Source organism: Bubalus bubalis, chromosome 16, assembly GCF_019923935.1.
Source record: "Bubalus bubalis isolate 160015118507 breed Murrah chromosome 16, NDDB_SH_1, whole genome shotgun sequence".
Lineage (NCBI taxonomy): Eukaryota > Metazoa > Chordata > Mammalia > Artiodactyla > Bovidae > Bubalus > Bubalus bubalis.
The window spans coordinates 47,162,228-47,188,088 of NC_059172.1; the positions used below are offsets into that span (position 1 = coordinate 47,162,228).

The 25,861-nt window shown below is 35.8% G+C and overlaps 1 protein-coding gene across 1 annotated transcript in view; it reads right to left on the bottom strand.

The window, feature by feature from the left end:
• Nucleotides 1-281: 281 nt before the first annotated feature.
• Nucleotides 282-25,861, bottom strand: part of COPB1 (COPI coat complex subunit beta 1) — a 34,942-nt gene continuing 9,362 nt past the window's right edge. The window contains exons 7-22 of the mRNA XM_044929566.2: nt 24,884-25,021; nt 22,925-23,044; nt 21,461-21,568; nt 21,231-21,377; nt 19,824-19,969; nt 18,272-18,368; nt 17,036-17,196; nt 16,121-16,241; nt 10,962-11,189; nt 10,625-10,804; nt 8,162-8,306; nt 7,098-7,217; nt 4,384-4,529; nt 3,693-3,782; nt 2,593-2,748; nt 282-628 (exon numbers count right to left, since the gene is read on the bottom strand). Of these exons, the coding sequence (XP_044785501.1) occupies nt 569-628; nt 2,593-2,748; nt 3,693-3,782; nt 4,384-4,529; nt 7,098-7,217; nt 8,162-8,306; nt 10,625-10,804; nt 10,962-11,189; nt 16,121-16,241; nt 17,036-17,196; nt 18,272-18,368; nt 19,824-19,969; nt 21,231-21,377; nt 21,461-21,568; nt 22,925-23,044; nt 24,884-25,021 (2,163 nt within the window). The 3' untranslated portion in view covers nt 282-568. The remainder of the gene's footprint in view (nt 629-2,592; nt 2,749-3,692; nt 3,783-4,383; nt 4,530-7,097; nt 7,218-8,161; nt 8,307-10,624; nt 10,805-10,961; nt 11,190-16,120; nt 16,242-17,035; nt 17,197-18,271; nt 18,369-19,823; nt 19,970-21,230; nt 21,378-21,460; nt 21,569-22,924; nt 23,045-24,883; nt 25,022-25,861) is intronic.

Genomic DNA, 25,861 nt, shown 5'->3' on the forward strand with positions numbered 1-25,861 from the left:
GGGACGGGGGAGCCTGGTGGGCTGCCGTCTATGGGGTCGCACAGAGTCAGACACAACTGAAGCAACTTAGCAGCAGCAGCAGCAACCATTAATCAAGTAAATCAAGGCCTATCTCATTTCATATCACTGTATCTTTAAATTCTCTTAATAAAGTTCATATATTCACAATTCAAACAGCAATTTAAATTTATAATAGAAATCTATAATGCAACTAAAAGAAATTCATTGTTACATAACTAAAATTATGTAATTACACATTTATTCATAAAACAACAAAAGACTTAGGAATAGATCTATTTATTGTACTGTGAAAATGGTCTTGATACATGTGAGAAACATTATATACTTTGAGGACAGCATTCAAAACTGTTAAGACAAAAGACAAACTATAATTTTAAAATCAATCTTGATTTAAGGGAAAGGCTATAAATTATTGGCTGGAATGCATTCAGCATGAACTCAGATTCTATATAACACAAAGCACAAAAAGAGTACAAAAGATGTTGGAGTCCAGTAAGCCCATACCTAAATTTTAACTGTAAAGCTGCAAAGAATTTTTTGTTTATTCTTATATACTATTTTTCTTCTGAGACAAGTTGATTTTATCTCCAAGACTTAAGGCCATTCCCTGTAAGAAAGAATGAAGATATTTATACATAATTATTAAAACCATATGTAATCAGTTATTCCATCTTACCAAGCCCCATTCAATGATACCAACCAACACTGAAACTAAGATGTACAAAACAGACACAACAAAGCTTCACTTGGTTAAGTACTTGTAGTGCTAGATTTACAGTCACTAGATTTCAAAAAACTAAAGAATACATTCACAAACACGCCACAGGAATTAATCTGACTGCAAATAAACCAGAATGACAGACCCAAAAGGTGGGCCATTTATTAAAGGAAGCAGTTATACTTCAAGAGTGAAAAGTGAAAGCGAAAGTTGCTGTCATGTCTGACTCTTTGTGACCCCATGGAAAATACAGTCCATGGAATTCTCCAGGCCAGGATACGGGAGTGGGTAGCCTTTCCCTTCTCATCTTCCCAACCCAGGGATCAAATCCAGGTCTCCTGCACTGCAGGCAGCTTCTTTACCAGCTGAGCCACCAGGGAAGCCCAAGAATACTGAAGTGGGTAGCCTATCCCTTCTCTAGCAGATCTTCTCGACCCAGGAATCGAACTGGGGTTTCCTGCACTGCAGGTGTATTCTTTACCAAGTATGGTTATTATAAATATGTGTGTGTGCTTAGTCGCTTAGTTGTGTCCGACTCTTTGCGACCCCATGGATTGTGGCCCACCAGGCTCTTCTGTCCATGTGGATTCTCCAGGCAAGAATACTTAAGTGGGCTGCCATGCCCTCCTCTAGGGGATCTTCCTGACCCAGGGATCAAACCCAGGTCTCCTGCATTGCAGGCAGATTCTTTACCGTCTGAGCCAGAATGAGGTTGCATTAGATCATATATATGATATATAATTATATTATTAGAAATATTAAAATAGTATATATTATAGATATAAAATAATATATTGTTATAAATATTAAAACAAATATATAATTGTATTATAAATATAAAATATATTATAGATATGAATAATATATATTATAAATACAAGAATTGTATATATATACATATATATAAGCATCTAATGTCAACAATAAAAGTCTGTAAGGAAAGACTGGCTATAATTTCCAACAAGGTAGAAGTTTTTTTTTTAGAAAGAGTTATTTCACAAGAATAAAGAAATCTTTAGTGGTTATTTAAAATGGGATAAATAAAATGGGCATTTATGTGATTAAAGCAAGATTTGATATTATACACTACCTAAGGTTAAATGGGCCAAAAGGGACCCCCTACTGGTCCCCAACATTAATAGCCAAACACATCTGTTCTATTTACCCAGTTTTAAAATATGCATTTAAGAGGCTACAAAAATTTGCACTGAGATATTTGACCAGTAATTATTGGGGCAACAGTTAGACCAAAGGGCAAGAACTCCTCAGCTCAATCTCACTCTGGAGATGCCAGAACTTTTTATACAAAGGTCAGTAAAATGGACAGGGAAAAAGAAAAAAAAAAACTTATAAAACTCCTCTAAGACCAAGCTTGTTGATTGGATCCCAAATGAAAACAAAGGTTAAAGGGATAAATATTTACAGAATTGAGATGAAAGTATATAAAATTGGTATATTTAAATGGAATTTATATATAATTTATATATATATAAATTTATATATAATTTATATTTAAATTTACATAAGATGGTTGGCATCCCACGTAGCTCAGTGGTAAAGAATCCACCTGCCAATGCAGGAAACGTGGGTTCAATCTTTGGGTCGGGAAGACCCCCAGAGAAGGGAATGGCAACTCAATCCAGCATTCTTGCCTGGAAAATCACATGGACAGAGGAGCCTGGCAGGCTACAGTCCACGGGGTTGCAAAGAGTCAGACACAAGTGAGCAACTGAGCACTAGCAATGCACTAAACACTAGTATGCCAGAGGACACTATATATAGAAACGAGAGAGACACAGATTCTTTCTCTTTTTATTCAGTTCAGAGACCATCTCAAAAATAGCAACCGTTACCTGACTCTTTGCACGGATTCTTATGTGGCCAGTAACAGGGGCCTCTGGTCCCTGTTGTATCGGCTTTTCAATGCTAACGTTTGCAAGTGCATCTTCTCCAAATATGGAACGAGCATAGAGGTTGGCTGCCATAAAGCCACAGTAACCAGAAAGTGCCTGCAAGAAATTTGTGATAAACTCAATACTAGCGAACTACACATAAGCAAGACTAAACAGCACAGGTAAATTATCACCACTTAAAGCAGCTTATTCACCACTTATTCATACATGACTGTATGAACCTGTTGATACTCGCAGAACTATACACGTAAAATGTGTGAGCTTTACTGTTGGTCTGTATCTCGATAAACTTGATCTTAAAGAAATAGCACTTATCCTAATTTGCATTTCTATATTCTTTGTTTAGAGTTGTTTGACTGCCTCCTACACCAGACCTTAAGCTCTATGAAGAAAGAGACTATTTTTATTTTCTTCATTATTGTATATCCAGCAGCTCACAGAGTATCGGGCATATAGTATTTATCAGACTCAATATCTGTTGAATAGACTAACATGAATTAAAGCCTACTTGACTTGGTCTGGCAGTATTCTTTCACTGATTAAATCACTACCACAACATTAGCAGAAATTTTATAAAGAAAACTTCCTTACATTCTCAGCTTCAGTTTTTGGTCTTTCTCTCTAGTCTTTTTTTCATACATACACAAACATAGCAAAAAATCAGAGTACATTAACAATTCCATACTTGATCAGATATATTCTGATCCACAATCAGAATCAAAAGAAGAGGTCATGGATATTTTCTAATCTAGTACACTTTGGAATAAGTTTTTAGTTAAAAGGGAGAAGACTGAAAAGAAAAGTCAATCTGACTATTTAGTTGGGTCACTGCTCTAGGGACAAGCAGATACTGCTCCTATTTCAGTAGAAACCAGTAAGCAGATTCACACATCCTATGGGATAGTTTTTTCTAACTAGTCCAGAATGACACTGCTTTTCTCAAGCTAAGTAAAAACACAATATACTACAGAAAATACAAGAAAGCCAAGAATCTACCATTACTCTGTATCAGATTTAAGAAGTACCCAGGCAAATCTTACCTTCTCTGGAGTGAGGCATTTCATGTTGGTTGACTTTAATATGTGCTGTAAATAGTCGTTTAAATCAACTATATTTGTGTTAACTGTCACCTGTACAGAGGAAGAGGAAAAAAGTCAAGAGATTATACTTTTAACAGAGAGAAAGTTGTGAATTTCTTATCTTGGGGCTGATAAAACAATCACTTATGTGTCATATTAAAACCTCCTTCCAAGTACTTAAGGGGAAAGGGTGGGCAATGAAAAGTAAGTGACATCTACAAAATCCAACAAACTGTAGGCTGGTATCAGAACTTTCGAGTACAGATAACTTCATAGACTGTCAACATGCTGTATATAAAATAGTTCTAATAAAAATCAAGGCTCACAGGAACAAAGTTCGCTAGCAAGCCACTGACTTTGCAAAGCTTCTATTGGATACTGATTCAATGGTAAGTTTCTATTCATACACACAGGGATGGAACGTTGTTTATAATGTCTTGAACAATTAGATTAATTATAGAACTGTTACTCTCACCAATTTACAACAGTAAATTAACCAAACCAGTTGCACGCTTTCCAGTTAAGGCTAATTTGTAAGCACAGATACTGAAAGACTTTGCTTTTCACATCTGAGATTACTTTTATCAAAGAATCCCTCAACACTAGCCAAAAAGAAAGATAAGGAGTTTAAGAAAATCATCTAAGGACTAACTTTGTTTTCCCATTCAAATTCAGCCCACATCTGACGGAATTCGGCATCAGTGCAAGTTGCAGGCTGGATATAGTCCATGATGTCAATGTGAATATCACTGAGGACCACACAGTTTCTGTCACTTGCTGCTCCAGAGACATCATAAACTGCAATTTAAAAAGATGCCCAATCACCAAAGGCAAATTTTAATTTAAAAGTTTTCATATTTCCAAGTAACAACTATGATATTAGCAAATAGTTTTGCTTACTCTATACTGAGCTCTATTGTATATGTTTTACAAATTAATTACCTATTTAATATTCCCATTAATCCCATGTTACAGTATTATTACTTTCTATCTTATAGAGAAACAAAAACAGAAAAGTTAAGTTGCTCAAGGTCACAAAACTGGTTAAGTGGCAGAGGCCAGGATTCAGTCAATGAGTGCTTACATAGCAGTTGCAATGTGTTATAGACACTGTAGAAAGATATACAGGTAATAGTGTTCCCACAGTATAAGGCGATGGCACCCCACTCCAGTACTCTTGCCTGGAGGATCCCATGGACGCAGGAGCCTGGTGGGCTGCAGTCCATGAGGTCACTCAGGGTTGGACACGACTGAGAGACTTCACTTTCACTTTTCACTTTCATGCATTGGAGAAGGAAATGGCAACCCACTCCAGTGTTCTTGCCTGGAGAATCCCAGGGACGGGGGAGCCTGGTGGGCTGCCGTCTATGGGGTCGCACAGAGTCAGACATGACTGAAGTGACTGAGCAGCAGCAGCAGCAAGCTTACCAAGAATAAGTTCCTTTAATTTTCAGCCCCATGTCTAAAAATAAATGTATTTTTCTCTGAATTAACTTATCAACTTTCACCACCTCACTTTTGCTGCCTCTTCTCTTCAAGGTTAATACTTGCTGCCATCTGTGATGCCTGCTTTGGTTTAGGACCTCACTCCATCAGTCATCACCTCTTTTACTCTTACTGTCTTTACCTTCATACTGATTTTCTTCCATTAGAGTTTATGAACATAGTCAAGGCTCTCTCATCTTAAAAAAAAATCTTCTCTCATCCTTTACTTCTTTTCTGCCTACTGTCCCCTCTCAATCTTATCAAAACCAAGGTCCTACACTCAGAGTGATCTACACGCACTATCTTTATTTCTCCAAGTCCAATGTAGCCCTGAACCTACCACCATTGCCCAAGACACACCGTAAGCAATGTTTTAGTATCACTGATAGTCAACCTAAAGGACCTTTCTTGTAGATCTTCTGCAGCTTTGGACACATCTTCAAGATTTTTCCTTACTTCTCTAACCACACTTCCTTTACAGGCTTCTCCTTCTTTTAATATTGCTCTGAATAAAAAACTCTGAACAGCTCTTAATATTCTTGTTCTCTTGGATTCAGTTTTCAAATCTCCCCTCTCTAACTCTTTATGCCCTCTTTAGGTAATTTCTTCCATTTCTATGGTTTAAAAACAAATATTCATCTCTACTTTAGACCTTCTGTTCAAGTTCCAGGCTCATCTCAAACTGCCCTTCAGTAACTTAAAGACCGTTTAATTTATTACATCTCTCAGTCCTTCTCTCCTATATTCCATTTCAGTGATAAACATAAACACCAACCCAACACACCCAAGAAGGAAATCTGAGGGTTGCTCTAGCCACTTACTATTAAATCAATAACCATGTCCTGAACATTCTACCCCCTTAAAATCTATTATATTCAGTCGTTCTCTTCATCCTGGCCATTACTGTGCTGGTTCAAACTCTCTGTCATCTCTCACCTGGGCTACTGCAAGTCTACTAGCTAACCTTCCTGCCTCTTCCAGTCTTCTTTAGCGCTGCCATAGAAATATTTAATTATGTGATTCACCAATAGTTCCTCAATGGCTCCTCTTTATATCCAGGATCAAGTCTGAAATTCTTGGCATGACAAGTATAGTACAGCTGCCACTAACCTTCTCAACCTCACTCTTTTCTACCATCAGGCTCTAGGCCACTCAACTCCAGGTATATCAAACTACTTGCATTTGATTCAACTGAATCTCTGTCTGTAGACCACGTACTGATCTTTCAAAACCCCACTTGAGCTTCAGCTCCTCCACAAAGCCTCTCCTCCCAACCCCCCACCACTCTGCGAGAAATAACCGAATCCCTGCATAGACTTCCACTTCACCAGCACAGGCTTCTGTCACAGTGCTTAACATTCTGTACTGTACATTATCTATTTCCCTTACTGAACTAGAAGCTATTGAGGGCAGAGATTTTTTTCTTCCTACCACAGAAACTGCTTTTTTAAAAAAGAGAGCTTATTGACTAAATACCTTTGTGCACGGTAATCCCTAGCTGGCCTGGCAACAAACACCTGTGCACGGTTCTAGACTTAGTTCAACGGTTGATAACATTCCTTCCTCCTTTATAAAGCCTTCCATAGTTAGCATTTTCCCCCTATGACCCAAAGCACATAGTATATACCCTAGCTCTTAGCATACTGTATTTTAACTTTATATTACTTATTCTTCTCCTCTTGCTTAACAGTTTGAGGACAGTGACTCTCATTTCTGTACCTCCAGAACATAGTACAACCCTGAATAGCACAGCAGATGCCCCATAAATCAATAAATGAATGGATTCAAGTCCTGTCCTCAAGAAATGTCACACAGCTACTCATTACAGAAATTCTTTAATAAAAACATCCAAACACCATAGGCTATAAAACAATTCCTTACCTATATTACCAAAAATTATTCCATTTTCTGTTGATGCTACTTTGACATTAGCTTTAATATTTGCAAAATCATGAGGAGCAAGAGTCAAAGGAGATGGCTTTTCCACAAGTTTCAAGTCCCCTGAAAAAAAATTTAGATGTGGCTAAAAAGACATACATATTAACCTCTCCAATCATAAAACCTTAAAATACAGCTCAATAGTTTCTGGTAAAACAAGGAATAAAAGAAGGATTATGATTCAAATATGAGGATAAAAAAATCATTTAACACTATTATTCACATCAATATGCACATTTTCTTTTAAAGGGTAATAGGCTTCTCAGAATAATCGTATATTTAAATTCATTTATGTGTGTGGGGGGGTGTATTTGGGGCATACCATTTTATTTCAGTGAATGGATACAAACTTTTCAAAAAGCTTAAGTCTTAAACTGTACACTCCATTACAAAGAAAGATAAACCAACCTGAAGAAAGAATTAGTTCTTTATGTAGGACTCAAGCTATGCTGAGGAAGACAGGGCAGAACTATGTTCTCCCTTGATTTCTTAAAGCCTCTTAACTCTTGCTTAAGTCATACAGAATTTTGTAGGTAAAGTGCACTGTTCCTATATACAATTTGTATTTTCCAATTTCAAAGCCAGATGCGTAAATGTGTCTTTATTAAGAAGAAGAAAAAAAACTCACATTGCTAAATGTGATGATGTATTACTTTGGCCACACATGGGGTATGTATTTAGTTATGAACTCAGAAAATACCTTGTTCTGCACTAAGGCAATTGAAACTAACTAAGCTATCTGGTGAATCTGTAATATAAGCAATTCTTATGTATATTTTAAAAAACTGACATATGTTAGATCAAGCTCACTGAATGAACCTATCTAGGAGTACCAAAGAACATAAGCATAAGAAAGTATCACAGAGGCTCAGAAACTAAGACTTGATTCAAAATGTCACAAAGGGCTCAAGAGAATTCTTATACTAAAACTTGTACATGTCTCTTAGTAACCTGTCATAAAGATTTACCATATAATAAAACTTTCCCTTTATGGTAACTTTCCTTACCCAGAGTAGCTAATTCTAACGTGCAGTTCTGCAAGGTGTCACTGGTTTGGTTCACAACAAGTACATCCAGGACGATGTCATACTGGTTGACATGAACATAGGCTTCTGCATACACAGGGTCTGAGAAACCTGTCAACTGGGTAACCTGTCAGACAAAAACAATCAAATGACTGAGACAATCAAATATATCCTAGCCAAACAACTAGGAATGTTAGGTGATTAACAGATGTACTTAGATTAAACCAGTCATTCGAAATGGGTATAATAAAATTGTTTTATAATTTAGACATGGTAATTGAAACTTACACATTACCATGTTAAATATGTTCAGCAAATACATTAAACATTATCTCAACTTAGGAACTGAACAGATTTGAACAGATTTTCAGTTAAATCTCTCAGCACATACAATCACTGGTTGTTACTCAAACTCGGGAAAAATAATTACAAGCAAGAAATTCTTGTAATTCCATGAAGATAAATTTTTAGATGTACCCCCACCAAAACTTTTAAAAAAACATCCAGTTCAGTTCAGTTGCTCAGTCGTGTTCGACTCTTTGCGACTCCATAAAAAAAAAGAAAAATCCAGAGTATATATAATATTTTAAAAATGTAAAACATAACATTTCACCAAAAACATAGGCAGCAAAAGAAAAAAATAGGTAAATTAGACTACATCAAAAATCACAAACTTTTGTGCACCAAAGAACATTATTAACACAGTGAAAAGGCAACCCAGAGAATGGAAGAAAATATTTGTAAATCATACATCTGATAAGCGACTTGTATCCAGAATACATAAAGAAATCCTACAACTCAACATATAGAAAACAATCAACCAGATTAAAATCACTCTCAAAGGACTTGAGTAGACATTACACCCAACATCACTAATCACTAGGGAAATGCAAATCAAAACTAAAACAAGATGTCACTTCATATCCATTAGGATCGTTACTGTAATAGAAATGAAAAATAAGTGTTGGCAAGAATATGGAGAAATCAGAACCCCTTCTGCATTGAAGGCTGGAATGTAAAACAGTGCAGCTACTATGTAAAACACTGCAGCGGTCCTCAAAAAACTAAAGCAGAATCACTATATTATCCAGCAATTCCATTTCTGGGTTTAACACAAACGAAAGTAGACCTCAACGAGATATCCAAACATCCACCTTCATGGCAGCATTACTCACAACAACCTAAAGGTCGAAGCAACCCAAGGGTCCATCAACAGATGAACAGATAAACAAGATGTGGTATATATTTAGCCTTCAAAGGAAAGGAAATTCTGACACGTTACAAACTGGATGAACCTTGAAGACATTAGGCTAAATGAACTAAGAAACCAGTCACAAAAGGATGAAATTGTATGATTACACTAATATAAGGTACCTGGCATAGTCAAATTTACTGGGATAAAAAGTAGAATGTGACTACCAAGGGCTGAGGCAAGATGGGAATGGGGAAATATTGTTTCATGGGCATAGAGTTTCAGTTTTGAAAAATGAAAATAGTTCAGGGGATAGATGGTTCTGATGGTTACATAAGAATGTGAATGTACTTAATGCCACTGAACTGGACACTTAAAAACAGTTAAGAGGGGATTTCTCTGGTGGTCCAGTGGTCAAGAATCCACCTTGCAATGCAGGAGATGAAGGTTTGATCCCCGGTCAGGCAACTAACATCTCTTATGTTGCAGGGCAACTAAGCAAGTGTCATAACTAAGACCTGATGCAGCCAAATCAACTGATATATATATACTTAAGTAAGTTAAGAGGGTAAATTTGATTTTATGTAAATTTTACCACAATTTAAAAAAACAAAGTGAAAAAATAACTGTAATACTGTCAATATCAATTACCAATTTTAAGGGAGAAAGTGTTTTAGTAGTTCCTATTCTGCCACTAATCTTACCTTGGGCAACAAAATCAATTTGAGACTGTTTACTTATCTAACAGAGGAAGGATTAAACTAGGTCATGGATGTGTAAATTTAATATTTGAGAAAAGAGAGATATAAGAATAATTTTCCTAATGAAATCTTATATGGAACTCAATACATTAAGAATATAAAAGTGGAGTTGCCCTGTTTAAAGTAGCAGGGGACAGGAGAAACTGAGGGCAGGGTGTGGGGGAGGAGGCTAGTGTTCTACCTTTTAAAAGCTCTAGTTAACCTCTCAGGATCCCTTGACTCAATGTTTTAGTTTACGGTAATTTGACACACAACTGGAACAAGTTATGAAATCAGCCACGGGACTAATAGTACTAGCATATAGAAAAGTATCAGGTTCCACTGAGTTTCAATTCACGTTTAATGAACCTATCAATCACAGTAAGGACAAAAAAATATGCTGTACTAGTTATTTTTCTTTTACAATAAACAGCAGGACAAACAAATTCTTGATTACTACTTTCTTAAGCAGCCAATTTAAATAATCCACTGGTGTATTTGATATATCGTTACCTTGTTAAGTTTAGATGCTAGGGGATCTGTGGCTTCTTTTCTCTGGGTGTTACCCATTGCTGCCAGCAAACTCAGCTGAAACTGATCTTCCTTGCAGTTCATTTCATTCTTTGCAGTTAGTTGCATGAAGGAAATGGGGTCATCAGGCTGTACTGTCACATTCCTCTTTTCAGATTCTTTCTGTGTTGCAAAAACAATATACCAACTCTCTTTAATTTGGAAAAAAAGATAGCTTTTTGGAGGCCTTCAACATAGACACTCCTCATACATGAGAACTGAAAAATCAACAACAAAGAACACAAAGCACTTTTATGCCTTTATCATATATATACCTTACCTTTTGGGATAATTTTTCTTCTTCAAGTTTAGCAGATAACATGTGAGAAAGGGACTGTCTGCATTCCTTATTGAAAATGTCATTCATTAAAGGTGAACATTCAGACAAGACCTTGAGGCACAAGGAGATTCGATCTACATCATCGTCTGTAATCGGCTTCTTAGGAAGAGAGGATTTTCCCAAATGTAGGATAGTGGCCATGAGCAACATTGCTTCAGCAACAAAAGACTAGACAAGGAGAGAAATGGTTTATTTATCGTCAGGCTTCTCCAAATGCAATAATGTCACTTTAATATAACTCAAAATCCAAGAAATTAAACCCAATATCACTTAACCTGAATATTTTAGATTTTATTTTTTTATACCCTTCTCCATCCTGCCATCCTTTAAAACCTTCATTAACCCTCAACTGATTGAGTAGAGATTTTAAAACTATTTTCTCTCACACTTTCCAACTTCAGAAAGTCAAAAGAATGATTTTTTGTTACTGTTCAGTCTCCAAGTCATGTCTGACTCTGTGTGACCCCATGAACTGCTTTGCCAACCTCTGTTGGCAAAGTGATGTCTTTGCTTTTTAATACACTGTCTAGGTGTGTCATAGCTATTCTTCAGGAGCAAGCGTCTTTCTAATCTTGTAGCTGCAGTCACTGTCTGCATTGATTTTGGAGCCCAAGAATGATACACTTAACCAATTGTTAATATTCTGCCAAAACTGTGTTCTTATTCTAACCATATATGTACATTTATTTTTTTGACTTGGGCTTCTGAGGTGGCTCAATGGTAAAGAATCTGCCTGCAATGCAGAAGGTGTGGATTCAATCTCTGGGTTGGGAAGTTCCCTTGGAGAAGGAAATGGCAACCCATTCCAGTATTTTGTCCTAAGAAATCCCATGGACAGAAGAGCCTGGTGGTCTACAGTTCATGGTGTGGCAAAGAGTCAGACTTCTGACTTAGCAACGAAACAACAATTTTTTTGGCTTAACGTATGAAAGCAAGAATCTTTACCTCATAAGTGCTTTAGCAAACATCTCTTGATTCAGGACAGTTTCCTGGATAATCATAGTATCATTATCTCACCTAAGAAATGTAACAATTCCCAACTATATCTACTACACTCCAAATTCAATTAAATCTTCCTAATTATGTGAACCGTGAACTTCCTGATGTTTAAGCTGGTTTTAGAAAAGGCAGAGGAACCACAGATCAAATTGCCAACATCCGCTGGATCATAGAAGAAGCAAGAGAGTTCCAGAAAAACATCTATTTCTGCTTTATTGACTATGCCAAAGCCTTTGACTGTGTGGATCACACTAATCTGTGGAAAATTCTGAAAGAGATGGGAATACCAGACCACCTGATCTGCCTCTTGAGAAATCTGTATGCAGGTCAGGAAGCAACAGTTAGAACTGGACATGGAACAACAGACTGGTTCCAAATAGGAAAAGGCGTACGTCAAGGCTGTATATTGTCACCCTGCTTGTTTAACTTATATGCAGAGTACATCATGAGAAACGCTGGGCTGGAAGAAACACAAGCTGGAATCAAGATTGCCAGGAGAAATATCAATAACCTCAGATGTGCAGATGACACCACCCTTATGGCAGAAAGTGAAGAGGAACTGAAAAGCTTCTTGATGAAAGTGAAAGTGGAGAGTGAAAAAGTTGGCTTAAAGCTCAACATTCAGAAAACAAAGATCATGGCATCCGGTCCCATCACTTCATGGGAAATAGATGGGGAAACAGTGGAAACAGTGTCAGACTTTATTTTGGGGGGCTCCAAAATCACTGCAGATGGTGACTGCAGCCATGAAATTAAAAGACGCTTACCCCTTGGAAGGAAAGTTATGACCAACCTAGATAGCATATTCAAAAGCAGAGACATTACTTTGCCAACAAAGGTCTGTCTAGTCAAGGCTATGGTTTTTCCAGTGGTTGTGTATGGATGTGAGAGCTGGACTGTGAAGAAGGCTGAGCGCCGAAGAATTGATGCTTTTGAACTGTGGTGTTGGAGAAGACTCTTGAGAGTCACTTGGACTGCAAGGAGATCCAACCAGTCCATTCTGAAGGAGATCAGCCCTGGGATTTCTTTGGAAGGAACGATGCTAAAGCTGAAACTCCAGTACTTTGGCTGCCTCATGCGAAGAGTTGACTCATTGGAAAAGACTCTGATGCTGGGAGGGACTGGGGGCAGGAGGAGAAGGGGACGACAGAGGATGAGATGGCTGGATGGCATCAGTGACTCGATGGATGTGAGTCTCAGTGAACTCCTGGAGTTGGTGATGGACAGGGAAGCCTGGCGTGCTGTGATTCGTGGGGTCACAAAGAGTCGGACACGACTGAGCGACTGATCTGATCTGAACTGTCACAAAATTTTGTTTTTTTAATCCAGGATCAGGTTCATACATTTTATTTGATTATTATTCTCTTTAGCCCCTTTTAATCTAGACCGGTCCCTTGGTTTTCTGTATTGTTTTCCACCATTGTGATGTAAATGTATCTACACATTGTGATCAGCATACATATATGAAAAAATTATCAGAAGCCTGGGAAGAATAAATTTAATAATCCTTTGTGTCCAGATATGGTCTCTAGAAGGACAGAGAAGGGGAGACAGAAAAAAGTAGCTAAAGAAATAATAACCAAAAATTTCTCACATTTGATAAAAACTCTAAAACCACATATTCAAGAAGCTCAATGAACCATAAGCAAAGGAAACATAAAGAAAATCACACTAAAGCATATCCTAATCAAATGACTGAAACCTGAAATTATAATTATAGTGATAAGGAGAAAATCCAAAACCAGCTGAAGGAAAACAGGACACACTCCACAAAGGGGCACAAGAGCAACATCTTGATAGTACTGAAAGCCAGAGAACAGTGAAGCAACATCTTTACAGTGCTAAAAGAAAAAACTGGCAACCGAGAACGCTATACCTACAAAAATATCTTTCAAAACTGAAGGAGAAATAAAGGCTTTTTCAGACCATCAAAAACCTAAAGAATTAACTGTCAACAGATCTGCACTACAAGAGAAGTTAAAGCAAATTCTTTAGGCAAAAGGTGTACGATACCAGAGAGAAAGTTAGATCTACATTAAGAAATGAAGAGTGTTGGAAAAGCCATAAATGAAGGAAAGCCTAGACAGCACGGTGATGAACGACCAAACTTCCTTCTGCCTTGTACCAAAGGTGGCAAATTTCTTGAACTAGTATGTTACCAGAAAGCTGGTTCTCCTAAACAGATTCCAGCAAATGCTCTCCCAACTTGCAGAACCAAGGCATAAAATGTTGGAGATTTTTAAGAAGCATAATTTAAAGAACAGACAAGACCTAAATAAATAAATAAGGGCCCTCAGAGAATTACAAAGTAAGTTACTCCTCATAAATAAAAGTAAATGATTAAAAAGAGATAACACATCTTATAATTTACCTGATCCTCTGAATCTTATTTATGGATTTAGGAGGAAAGCTATACGATGGAAATTTTAAAAAAAAATCCTTCAAAAATCCCTAATCTAAAAATAAAGTGTCTTATTATATGGACTACATGAAAGAATCTAATGGATTATTATGGAACTATTAAATATTATTATGATTAGGAAGGGTTTAGAAGAGCATAGGGAAAATGTTTAAAGTTAAGTGAAACTACAATATGGTAAAACACAAAATGATCACTACTAGGGAAAAAGTGTTTCAAAGATAAAAGTCATAATAAACTCTTTCTGAGGAAAGGTTTTTGTTGACCTGAACTGAACTTAATGCAATCCTATTTTTTGATGTTTCTATCTCCACTACAATATTAACAAGATTTGTACTTCAGTGTTTTAACCACGACTGATTTTTTTCTCATTAATTTTCATTACATCACTCCTTATTTTAGCAATGTGAAAAAGATATGAATAAAAATAAAATAAAAAACACTCAGTTTCACCACAAAGTGATTTTTTTTTAATGAAAGCAAAGATTTTTTTCAGGCAAATGAAAGCTGAGAGAATTCATCTTCAGCAGACCTGAATTATAAGAATAATCAACTTCTTCAGGCAGGAAGAAAATATCAGACAGAAATCTGCATGTATACAAAAAAATTAAAAACACTGTAAGTATAACTTTTTTCTCATTAAAAAATATTTAGAATAAAACTGACTATTTATAATGGATGAATGGATAAACAGTAACAGCAGAATATTAGACGGCCTGAAAAAAGAAAGAAGTTCTGACAACACCAACATTCAAATGAACCTTGAAAACATTATGCTAAATGAAATAAGCCTGTCACTGAAGGACAAATATTGTATAATTCCATTTATAATAGGTGTGTAGAACAGGCAAATTTATAGAGGCAGAAAAGCAGAATTGTGGTGGCCAAGGACTAGGGGAGGGAATATGGGGTTATTGTTTGCTGGTTATTTTCAGTTTGGGATGATGAAAAAGTTCTGGATAGGGATAGTGGTAATGGCTAACAATTTGAATGTACTCACAACACTGAACAGTACACTTAAAAATAGTTTAAATGGTAAACTTTATGTTACATGTATTTTACCAGGAAGAAAAATATGAAAACAAACAAAGCAAAAATGAAAAAAAAAAAAAAACCAAAAAGGTACTTGAACTGTGTCCTGTTTCCAACTCTCAACTACTTAAAACTTGCTAAGTATATCCCTTCCCACCATGAGTCTGGTCACTAGGTAAATAAGAAAAGGGAAAGAAATGGTACATCTTACCCGTGACATTTTATGGTTTTATAGTCAGAATGGTCAGAAGCCATGAAGAAGGTATGAACTGCAAAAATGGGAATATATTTAAGAGGCATTTCTAGGATAAAACAGACTATGACTGGCAGGATGAAGATGCTGGAGAGACAGGCATTTCCTTCACTGGGCTTTGACTAATCCCAGCAATCAGAAATAACTTCATAAACCCGTGTATCACTTCCACTGGACTAATCATACTGTGTTGTTATTACATTACTATGTCAATTTTACAATCATTATATTATATATCTATATTTCATTATATTACTGTGTCCATTTCCCCAATTAAAGCATAAGCTCTCTTATGACAGGAATTAAGCATTCATTCACTTTTGGGTCCTCACTGTTCAATGCATATAGCAGGCACTCAATATTCATTTTAGGTAAATGTAGAATAAATGAACTTACATTTTGCTTTTTCTTCTCCTGAACCAAAGCCACATAGCGCAAGGCAATCTTGGTCAGAGTTGTGGCAAGGGAGGCAGCAACAAAGAAATCTCCATCCAGAAGGAATCCTCTTAGGGGAGGTCTGCAAAGCAATCAAGGCAAATGAAACCCACCAAGTTCTTAAGCAGCATGCAGCTTTTGTATAAATGACTCAAGGAAGCCTACTTCATATTCTCACTGCCACCCTTCGATGATAAAAATCTCCACTAGCTCCCTCTTTACCTCTCAGAATAAAAAAGGAAAAAGATTTAAAAAAATACATGGCTTTAACACATCTGCAATGTTAAAAGAGCTAAATAAATAAAGAGAAAACTGTTAAAGGTGTATATTCATTTATTGCGTCCCTTTGGGTAGTTCCAAACCTCTTTAAGCCTCAAATTCCTCCTTTATGAAATGTGGCTAATCAACAGAATACTGTCAAAGACTATCAGAGACAAGCTATTTATTTAGTACAATTAGACATCATCAAAATTTTCATCATCTTCACTATATAATTGGAGAGCAAATATGGAGGAAAACATCAAATTTTTTTTCCATCAATTAGAAGTGCAAAATCTTGAAAATATGTTTTCCAAATGTTATTTGGAAATAAAACTCAAATATCATTAGTTACCTCCACTTAGTATTTTCTATGTGAGTAAAGTAATCTTAGTTTAAATAGAACACAGTTCAATGAGAATATTTATTAGGAGCAGAGAATTAAAACTATTAACACAATTTCTGGAAGAAAGAACTTAAACATCCTTTTCCTTCCAAGTATCTTAAATAGTGAAGATTTCTATTTGGGTCAAAAGAGTAAACTAATAAGAGAAAGAAATCCTCTGACTGTTTTATACACAGAAGTATAGCTTGCAGGTCCCAGGTGCTGCAAATTACCTTTCTTCCTCTTTCTTGGTTGGTCTAGAACTGCTAAGGGCACTCTGAGTTGCATAGGTGCCCATCTCAGTTACCAATTTCTGAACTGGTCCCACAGTTATTTCTTCTTCAGGTTTTAATTCACCAGCTTCTTTTTTAATCTCTGACTCTACAATTGGGATCTAAAAATCAAATGGAAACATCAAATATCAGTAGGAAGCCAAACATATTTAAATATCCAATACTTTTTCCCCAATCAGGGATCGAACCTGCACTCCCTGCATAGGAAGTATGGAGTCTTAACCACTGGAATGCCAGGGAAGTCACCCAACTTCCTCTCTTTTAAACCAAGTAGATACTATGTATTTATTTCTTAATACCAGTCTGCTGCTGCTAAGTCACTTCAGTCCTGTCTGACTCTGTGTAACCCCATAGACGGCAGCCCACCAGGCTCCACCGTCCCTGGGATTCTCCAGGCAAGAACACTGGAGTGGGTTGCCATTTCCTTCTCCAATGCATGAAAATGAAAAGTGAAAGTGAAGTTGTTCAGTTGTGTCCGACTCTTAGCAACCTCATGGGCTGCAGCCTACCAGGCTCCTCCATCTATGGGATTTTCCAGGCAAGAGTACTGGAGTGGGTTGCCACTGCCTTCTCCATAACACCAGTCTATCATCTAATTTATGAGCTCCAAGAGTCGTCAAACATTATCTACCAACTTTACCATATAGATGAAAAACTTGATGTCCAGTCAGGTTAAGGAAATTATATCCAAAGTCTCAGAGTTATTACTGGCAGAAGCAAGACTGGAATCCAGGTTCCTAACAAGCACTGTTCTTTCTATTCTACTATATGGGCTTGTTTAGATGAGGAAAATGCTGCCAGTTTTAGTACATAAATAGGTATTCTAAAGTCAGCCCTGTTCTTACAAGAATTCTTTTTTTATAACACAGAGGATTAAGCAGAGTTTTACAATTCTTTTTCCTTTTTTAAAATATATAACCTTTTGTTCAAATAAAATCTTATCCAGAATGGTAAATAATACAGATAAAAGAACATGTGTTATCAATGCAGGGGAGGACAACTCCCTTAATTTCCCATTGACCAGAGGCTTAATTATCTAGGTAATTAAAATTTTTTCAATGTTCTTTAGCCCAAACACTAGTAAATAAAAACACAAAAATAAATCACCACATAAAAGTCAGATTTACTAAAATAAAAATCACCACATAAACTAGCATTTATTAAAGTAAAACATACCTCCCCAAGGGACCTGCGGACCTCAGTCATCACACTCTGAATGTCTTCCTTGGTACTACAGTATTCTCCCAGGATCCACAATGCTCCTCGGTAAATCCTAAGGCAAGAATACAAGTTATGAAGAACTGACTCAGCCAACAAATTTTGAAGCAGTGATCTTTTTTTGTGAGTTTAAGCTTAAGGAAGAAAAAAATATTCTGCAGTTCCAAGGGACTATGGATGAAATGTTAAGAAAGAATATAACAAGACACTAAGTTTCTTTGATTCTCTCCTGAAGTCACAAGAATTAAAAGGAAAGTAAGTGTTTTTATTTAGGAACATTCTACAACTGGTAAACCCAGGAGTTTAAAAAATAAAATACCCAAATGTTTCCCAGACATGTGTTGTCTTTCATTTCAGACAGAATTTAAGGTAAATTTGATTTTATAACCTACCACTATTAAAAGTATGTATTATTTTTATATAAAAAGTAATTCACTGAAGAGGCAGGGATGCCAAATAGACCAATGAAAAAGGAAGGAATGCAGAGAATCAAAATAACAACAAAAAAACCTCAAATAAAAGCAAGCAACAATTTTCTAGTTAAAAATGTTGAAGTGAATTAAGTCTTCAGTCATCTTTTCCCTAAGATTTTCATTAAATTTATTCCAAAAAAATTCTAGAAACTGAAACCCTAAGAGGTTATGGCTGCCAAAAGCTAAACTTTGACATGATTTTTTTTTTCCAGAAAGGAAACAAATCTTTCTCACTTCCATAAATCTCAATACATTTTCATATCATAAAACCAACATTGTACTCCCTTCTTTTCTATACAGGCAGATACAAGGCAAGTCTACTACAATCCATCAGATGATTTAAATGAAGCAAACTCAGCTGCAATAGTCCTTTCTCATCAGCAAAGGCTATCTGAAGGGAAACATAACAGATTTAGGCTGTTATTTTCAATCCTCCACTTCAGTAAATGCTAAAGAGGGAATATAAATAATAATGGTATCCCAAAATAATATCTTTTAAAAATATTTGCCTTATCAGATTACTCCTTGCAAGTGTATAAAATGCAATTGATACTTAATACTGATCTTGTAAGCTGCAATCTTGAGCTCATTTATTAGCTCTAATAGTTTTGCTTGTATGTGCATGGGGTGGAGGGTGGGGGTAATTCTTTCCCTTGTTAATATGGTGGATTACATAGATTGAATTTTTTTAACTAGTCTTGCATCCCTGTAATAAGCCCACTTGGTCAAGGTACATAACAAAACAAATAAATAAAAATACGTTTCTTAATCACTTTAGAATTTATGATGCTTTAGAGGAAATGAAAATGGAGAAACCTATCTAAATCATACCTACCTACCAGAAATTTTTTTGCTGATAGATTATGGATTCACTAAGGGTGAGAGTAGGGGTGACATGTTTCTGACATTTATTTTGTCTCATTTTGTCTTAACTGTTTTAAGACAGCTCTCCTGTCTTATATTTTCTATCAACTTACCCTTAAAGACAGAAATTGGTAAAATGCTTAACTTTACATTTAAACAGATTTTAAACCTACTTGACAGATTTGATAGCATGAAAGACTTCAAGCATCTTCTCAACAATAAGCATTCTCAGGTTATCAAAGCGCTGAATGGCTTCACGAACAAACTCCAAGACATCTGCAGCTGCTGCTTCATTACTGTCACTGAGAAATTCCATTAACTAAAAGAAAAATAAAAAGGGATAGCAATTACACATTTTCAGAAAGAAAATTACCTATTACCTAAGGTTAATAAGTAAACTGAACAAGTTTACAAAGAAAATAAATAATACTTTTCAAATGCACAGCAAAATGTAAGTTGAGAGACAAGTACCATTATGTATTAGTTTACCTGCAGCGAATTTTATTACAAAACACATGATAAAACTGAAGCTAGAGGACTTCCCTGCTAGTCCAGTGGATAAGAATCCACCTGCCAGCATAGGAGACACAGGTTTGATTCCTGGTCCAGGGGTCCAGGAAGATCCATGTGCCTTGGAGCAACCAAGCCCGTGCACCGCAACTACTGAGGCCCATCACCCTCGAGTCTGTGCTGCGACAAGAGAAGCCACTGCAATGAGAAGCCCACACACCACGACTAGAGTAGCCCCTGCTCGCTGCAACCAGAGAAAGCCCATGTGCAGCAACAAAGGCCAGGCATAACCAAAAAAACAAAAACTGAAGCTGGAAATCCACAATTCAAAATAAAATAACTGGAGACACACAAAGTTGTAACTAAAAGTAAAATCACTTTAGAGAAAATTCAGAACTCAAAGTCAAAATTTCAAATTACAATAACATACTTCATTTGTCTGACAATGACAGAAAGAAAAACATTCTTGGTATGCTAATTTTTCCTCTAACTAAATCCTTCAAATTTAAGAGATAAAATTATTGATTATCTAAAAGAAACTTATTTGCCCTACTGATTGATTTATATACACAGAATATTTTACTATAGGTAATAGTAACAAACATTAAGGGCTTCACTCATAGCTCAGTTGGTAAAGAATCTGCCTACAATGCAGGAGACCTGGGTCCGATCCCTGGATTGGGAAGATCCCCTGAGAAGGAAACAGCAACCCACTTCAGTACTCTTGCCTGGAGAATCCCATAGACAAAGGAACCTGGCAGACAGTCCATGGGGTCACAAGAGTCGGACACGACTTACCAACTAAACCACCAACAACAAATATTAATTATAATAGTATATCGAGGTATATTTGTCATTATTTTTTGTTGTTTTTTCAGTGAAGATATGAGAGAAATAAGTCAGAGTCCTTATCCTTTTGAGCTTACTAGCAGACATAAAGATCTCTTCTGCCCATGAGATTTAGTGATTATAAAGAGCTGAGATTTCCAGAATTTAACTGTCAAATAACTAAAATTTCCTAATTCTTATTTTTAGAGAATTTCAAAATTAAGATCACTGGAATTACATACCACAGGAATAACATTTGCAGCCATATCCGGAAATCGGACAGAACAGGAATGCAATGTTCGCACAAGGAGTTGTCTGTATTTGTCAGTATCTTCATGCTCTGACACATTATTTGTTTTAATTACTTCCTTCTTAAGGACAATAACCAGCTGCAGAACAAAGCAAAACTAAGTGAGAATGACATCATGTTTGGCTTGACAGCTTAGAAAGTGCTGTCAGAATTTCGTTTTACCTCTTCAACATTCCTAGAGGAGACAAGATCCAGTGCTAACTGCAGAGTCTTCTTGCGTACTTCTAAGTCTGGTGTGCTCAAAACTCTTAGGATGTCCATAACCAGATCCTAAAAAAGAACAGAAATAATCTAGAATTAATATCAGTATTTCTGGTCACAAGAAGAAAATCTTAACTGTAGAATAGAGGGTTCTATCATGACCTTAATTCTCTAATCAATAATAAAATCACTACTGTTGGACAAAACAGATAATTTGAGTTGCCTGATGTAAGGCAACATGAAGTATGTAATATCACATATGATGCATTCAAACTGAACACGTTTACTCTGACTCTGTCAAGCTTTAGCTCAAACGTGCAGTTTATAGGAAATACAGAAGTCAGAGCAACAAGCTAAATGACACCGAAAAAAGTAACCAGATACATCCAGAAGGAGTCTCTCGAACAAGTCAGTGTTCTGAAAAAATGATACTGCTCAAATTAAGAGACTTAAGGAACCACACATCACAATTACATACATCACAACCAAGTGTGATGTATGGCTATAAATAGGAAAAATCAAACGAAAAGGGTGTTTTAGGAATATCTGGGAAAATTGGATGATTCATTAACAATTTTGTTAAGTGCGGTAATGTTATTTTGGCTCTGCAGGAAACTAAGCATACTTAAAATTCTATAGCAAATATTTTTAAATATAGCAAAACAAAATATTTCACTTCTTTAAAACTTTATATTTTTTAAAAATTCTGATAAAAATGTTCTAAAACTTTTAAGGATAAACTCCTCTATAACCTTCACTTATATGTACCAGTTGTTAATATCTCACATTTGCTGTGTCTTATTCTCTATACTCCTAAATGTTTCACTGTATACCCAAGAATAAGAAAAATTTCGTATATAACACAATTATAAAATTTAAAGAACTTAACACTGATTAACGATACTATTAACTAATACAGAGTTTGCATTCACATTTCTCCAACTGTCCCAATAATGTCCTTTATAGAAAATGTTTTTGTTGTTACTCTGATCCAGGATCAGCATTGAATGTAGCTTTATTTTTATCATGGGGCTTTAGTTTTACAATAATCATTGTCACAGATTAAACAGGTATATTGATAATTTTCTAGAATCTAATCATCTTTAATTCTCAGTTGGTGTTAATTACTTTGCAAAAAATGTAAATTAAAACTAAAACAAATATATCTCTACTGGTAAGAACACCAAGTGCAGTACAAATAGAAAAGATAAAAGGTAACACATTAATTCATGTTAGAAATTCTTTTTAATAACAAAGACAATACCACAAAAGGCTACGGTGCTTCAAGAGTTATACCTTAGTTGACCAAACTTTAAACCGCCAAAATCTCCAAGCATTTAAGCTAAGCAAGATGAAAAGTATTGGGAATTATTTCAATTTGAAAGAAGATTCTATTTAGGATTTCTCTGTTTCAGAAATATTTACCTGTAGTACTCGTTCATGAGCAGGATGTTCTTTTAATTCTATCAATCGATCTAGAACTATAAGCTTTACATTGTTGTCACTCTCCTTAATAATTAAGTCAATGTAACACTGAGCAGCAGCCTATGTAAAAAAAAGAAATACATTTTAAGAACACATTCATCTATTTTAAACATAGAATCTGAAAATAAGTAAAGCCTCCAAGAAGCCAAAATACATTCACTATCCTGCACTGAAAATTTATGCATTTTTCTCAGAGGAATGTGTCCCTCTTCTACCCAAGTTCTAACAAATTTCATTATTGTTTTAAATTACAAAAAATTGGAAGCATCACAAATTAAAAGGATGAGAAGAGGTTGTTACAGGCAGGAACCCTCATTAACAGCCAAAAATTAAGGGCTGAACCTAAGGAACAAGGCAGAAAAAAGCAGGTAGAGAATCCCAAACAGTTTAGCTACTGAGCAACTTTTAGTTTAGGTACAAACTCTAACCCACTTGCATTATAGAACAGAAAAAATCAAGGATATAAAGATGGCTCTGAGTCATTAAAAGCAAAGGACAAAGAAGCAAATCCGAAAGAGCTCCTAATGGCTAAAGCTAGGACAATTTGATCAACAAAATAATAATATTGGATTATAATCCATAGAATAAAACATCCATACTGATATAAAGAAGAAAAGGAAGGAAAGAAGCAAAGGAGACAGTGAGGGAGAGAAGAAGGGATGAAGGAGAAGGGACAGCTCCTCCCTGCAGAACTCCAAATAATAAGTGTAGAATGAGGGTAACAAAAAATCACCATTAGAATATAATAGAAACTGCTGTAGAAAAGATCTACTGATATGTGCTAAAACTAGTTGGGTATAAGTCTGAGGAGAAATAGGATATTTGCACAGTTTCTAAGTATGTTCTCAAGATATTTATTGATTACAAAAGGAAAAATCATAAGTCAACAGTAGAGAAACCTGACAGAGACCACCTTAATCGAATGATCAAGGTTAACATCACCAGTAATAAGGTATATCAGTATCATGTAGGATAGGATACACTAAGAATGGTGTACCACTTCTGTGGTATTTCCCTAAAATATTTGCACATTAAACTAATGAGGAGAAAATGCCAGACAAACCAAAATTAAGAGATATTTTACAAACAAACTGACCCAATACTCTTCAAAAGTATCAATGTCATGAAAAGCAAGGAAAGGCTGAGGAACTGTCACAGACTGGAGGACAGTAACACATGATAACTTAGTGTTACATGGGATCTTGGACTGAATTCTGGGACAGAGAATGAACTTTAGTAGGATAACTGGTGAAATTTGAATAAAGTCTATAGTTAACAATATTGTTCCAATGGTAATTTTAATTTTGATAACTACACAATTGTTATGCAAGACATGAACATCATGGGAAGCTGGGTGAAGGGTAATGGGAACTTTGACCTATTTTTGCAACTTTTCTGTAAGTTTAAAATTATTTCAAAATAATACATTAAAAAGAATTTTTTAAGTATTGGTGGTAAAAGCACTAAATTCCCCTATTTATACAATCTGGGTTTTTACAATAATTCATTCTATGAATAGAGTAGGGTTCCTCACATAGTCTTGAGAGAGTACATTAAAATATTTCATTATCAAAAACATTCACTGGAACCTTTTTAGGGTCCGTCATTTAGGATTCAGCATCGATTTCCCCAGATCTAGTTCTTAATGTGACTGAAGTATGGGGCGGAGATCTTAAAATACCAGTTTCAGGCTCCAGAAACTAAAAATACTGCTATTCTGTCACTTTTACTCTTTATATACATATGAAAGCAAAAAGTAAGAAAAGAAGGCTGGACTACATTGGAAATCAAAGAATTTTCTAAAATTTGTAGTTGATTGTTAACGTCGCTAAATCAAAAGTGAGAAGACAGCATATCTATCGTCTAACTGGCACACAGACACACAAAAAAGGACAGGACCTTGATGGCAGTAGGTGCACTAGAGAGTGTTACTAATGTTCCAGCAGCTTCGTATTTCACAGCAGGGCTAGATGACTGTAGTAAGTTATAGATGCAGCGAATGAAACGAGCCCTTTCTGATGGATTAGCATGACAGACCTGAAGAAGAAAACACAGGTTTCAACTGAATTCAGGAACACTTGCTTTCAAACACATTCTTAAAGACAGATGTCAGCTTATGGGATATGCTGCTGCTGCTAAGTCGCTTCAGTCGTGTCCGACTCTGTGCGACCCCATAGACGGCAGCTCACCAGGCTTCCCCGTCCCTGGGATTCTCCACGCAGGAACACTGGAGTGGGTTGCCATAGTTTTCTTCATTTGAAAGCTAAGAGATGTTGGCCAATGTAGGATGAGACACCGTGATACAACACTGGTAATTTCAGGAAGAAATAGATTTTACTTCAAATAACTGTTACAGCTATTCATTCATTTATTCATTCAATAATAATTTATATTTCCACTTTTTCATAAAAGATTTTCAGATGGCTTATAATTAAAGACATGCACACTATACACAAGACATTAACCAAGTAACTAACATGCATACTGTAACAGGTATTAAATTTGGTCCTACATTTCTATTCTGGATGTCACATCAAAAAGGTAAACATGATGTATTATATGAATTTCAATAGATAATAATAGAAAAATACTAGCTTTTTAATAAAGCAAGAGCACTTCTTTTTCAAGTTACTACTATTGTACTTATTATTTGGGACCATATTCAATGTTGAGAAGACAATTAACATTTTCTATTCCATTCTAAATGCATCTTAATACTTTTATCTGTGAAGTAAATATTTCTTATTTTTTCTCTTTTGAAGTTAGCATTTGTTAGATTTTTCTAAAATGTACACAGTCAAATCTCTATTACTCCACTAAGACTCAAAACCTCTTTCCTCTTACTATAACCTGGACCCTACTAGACAAAGAAGTCAT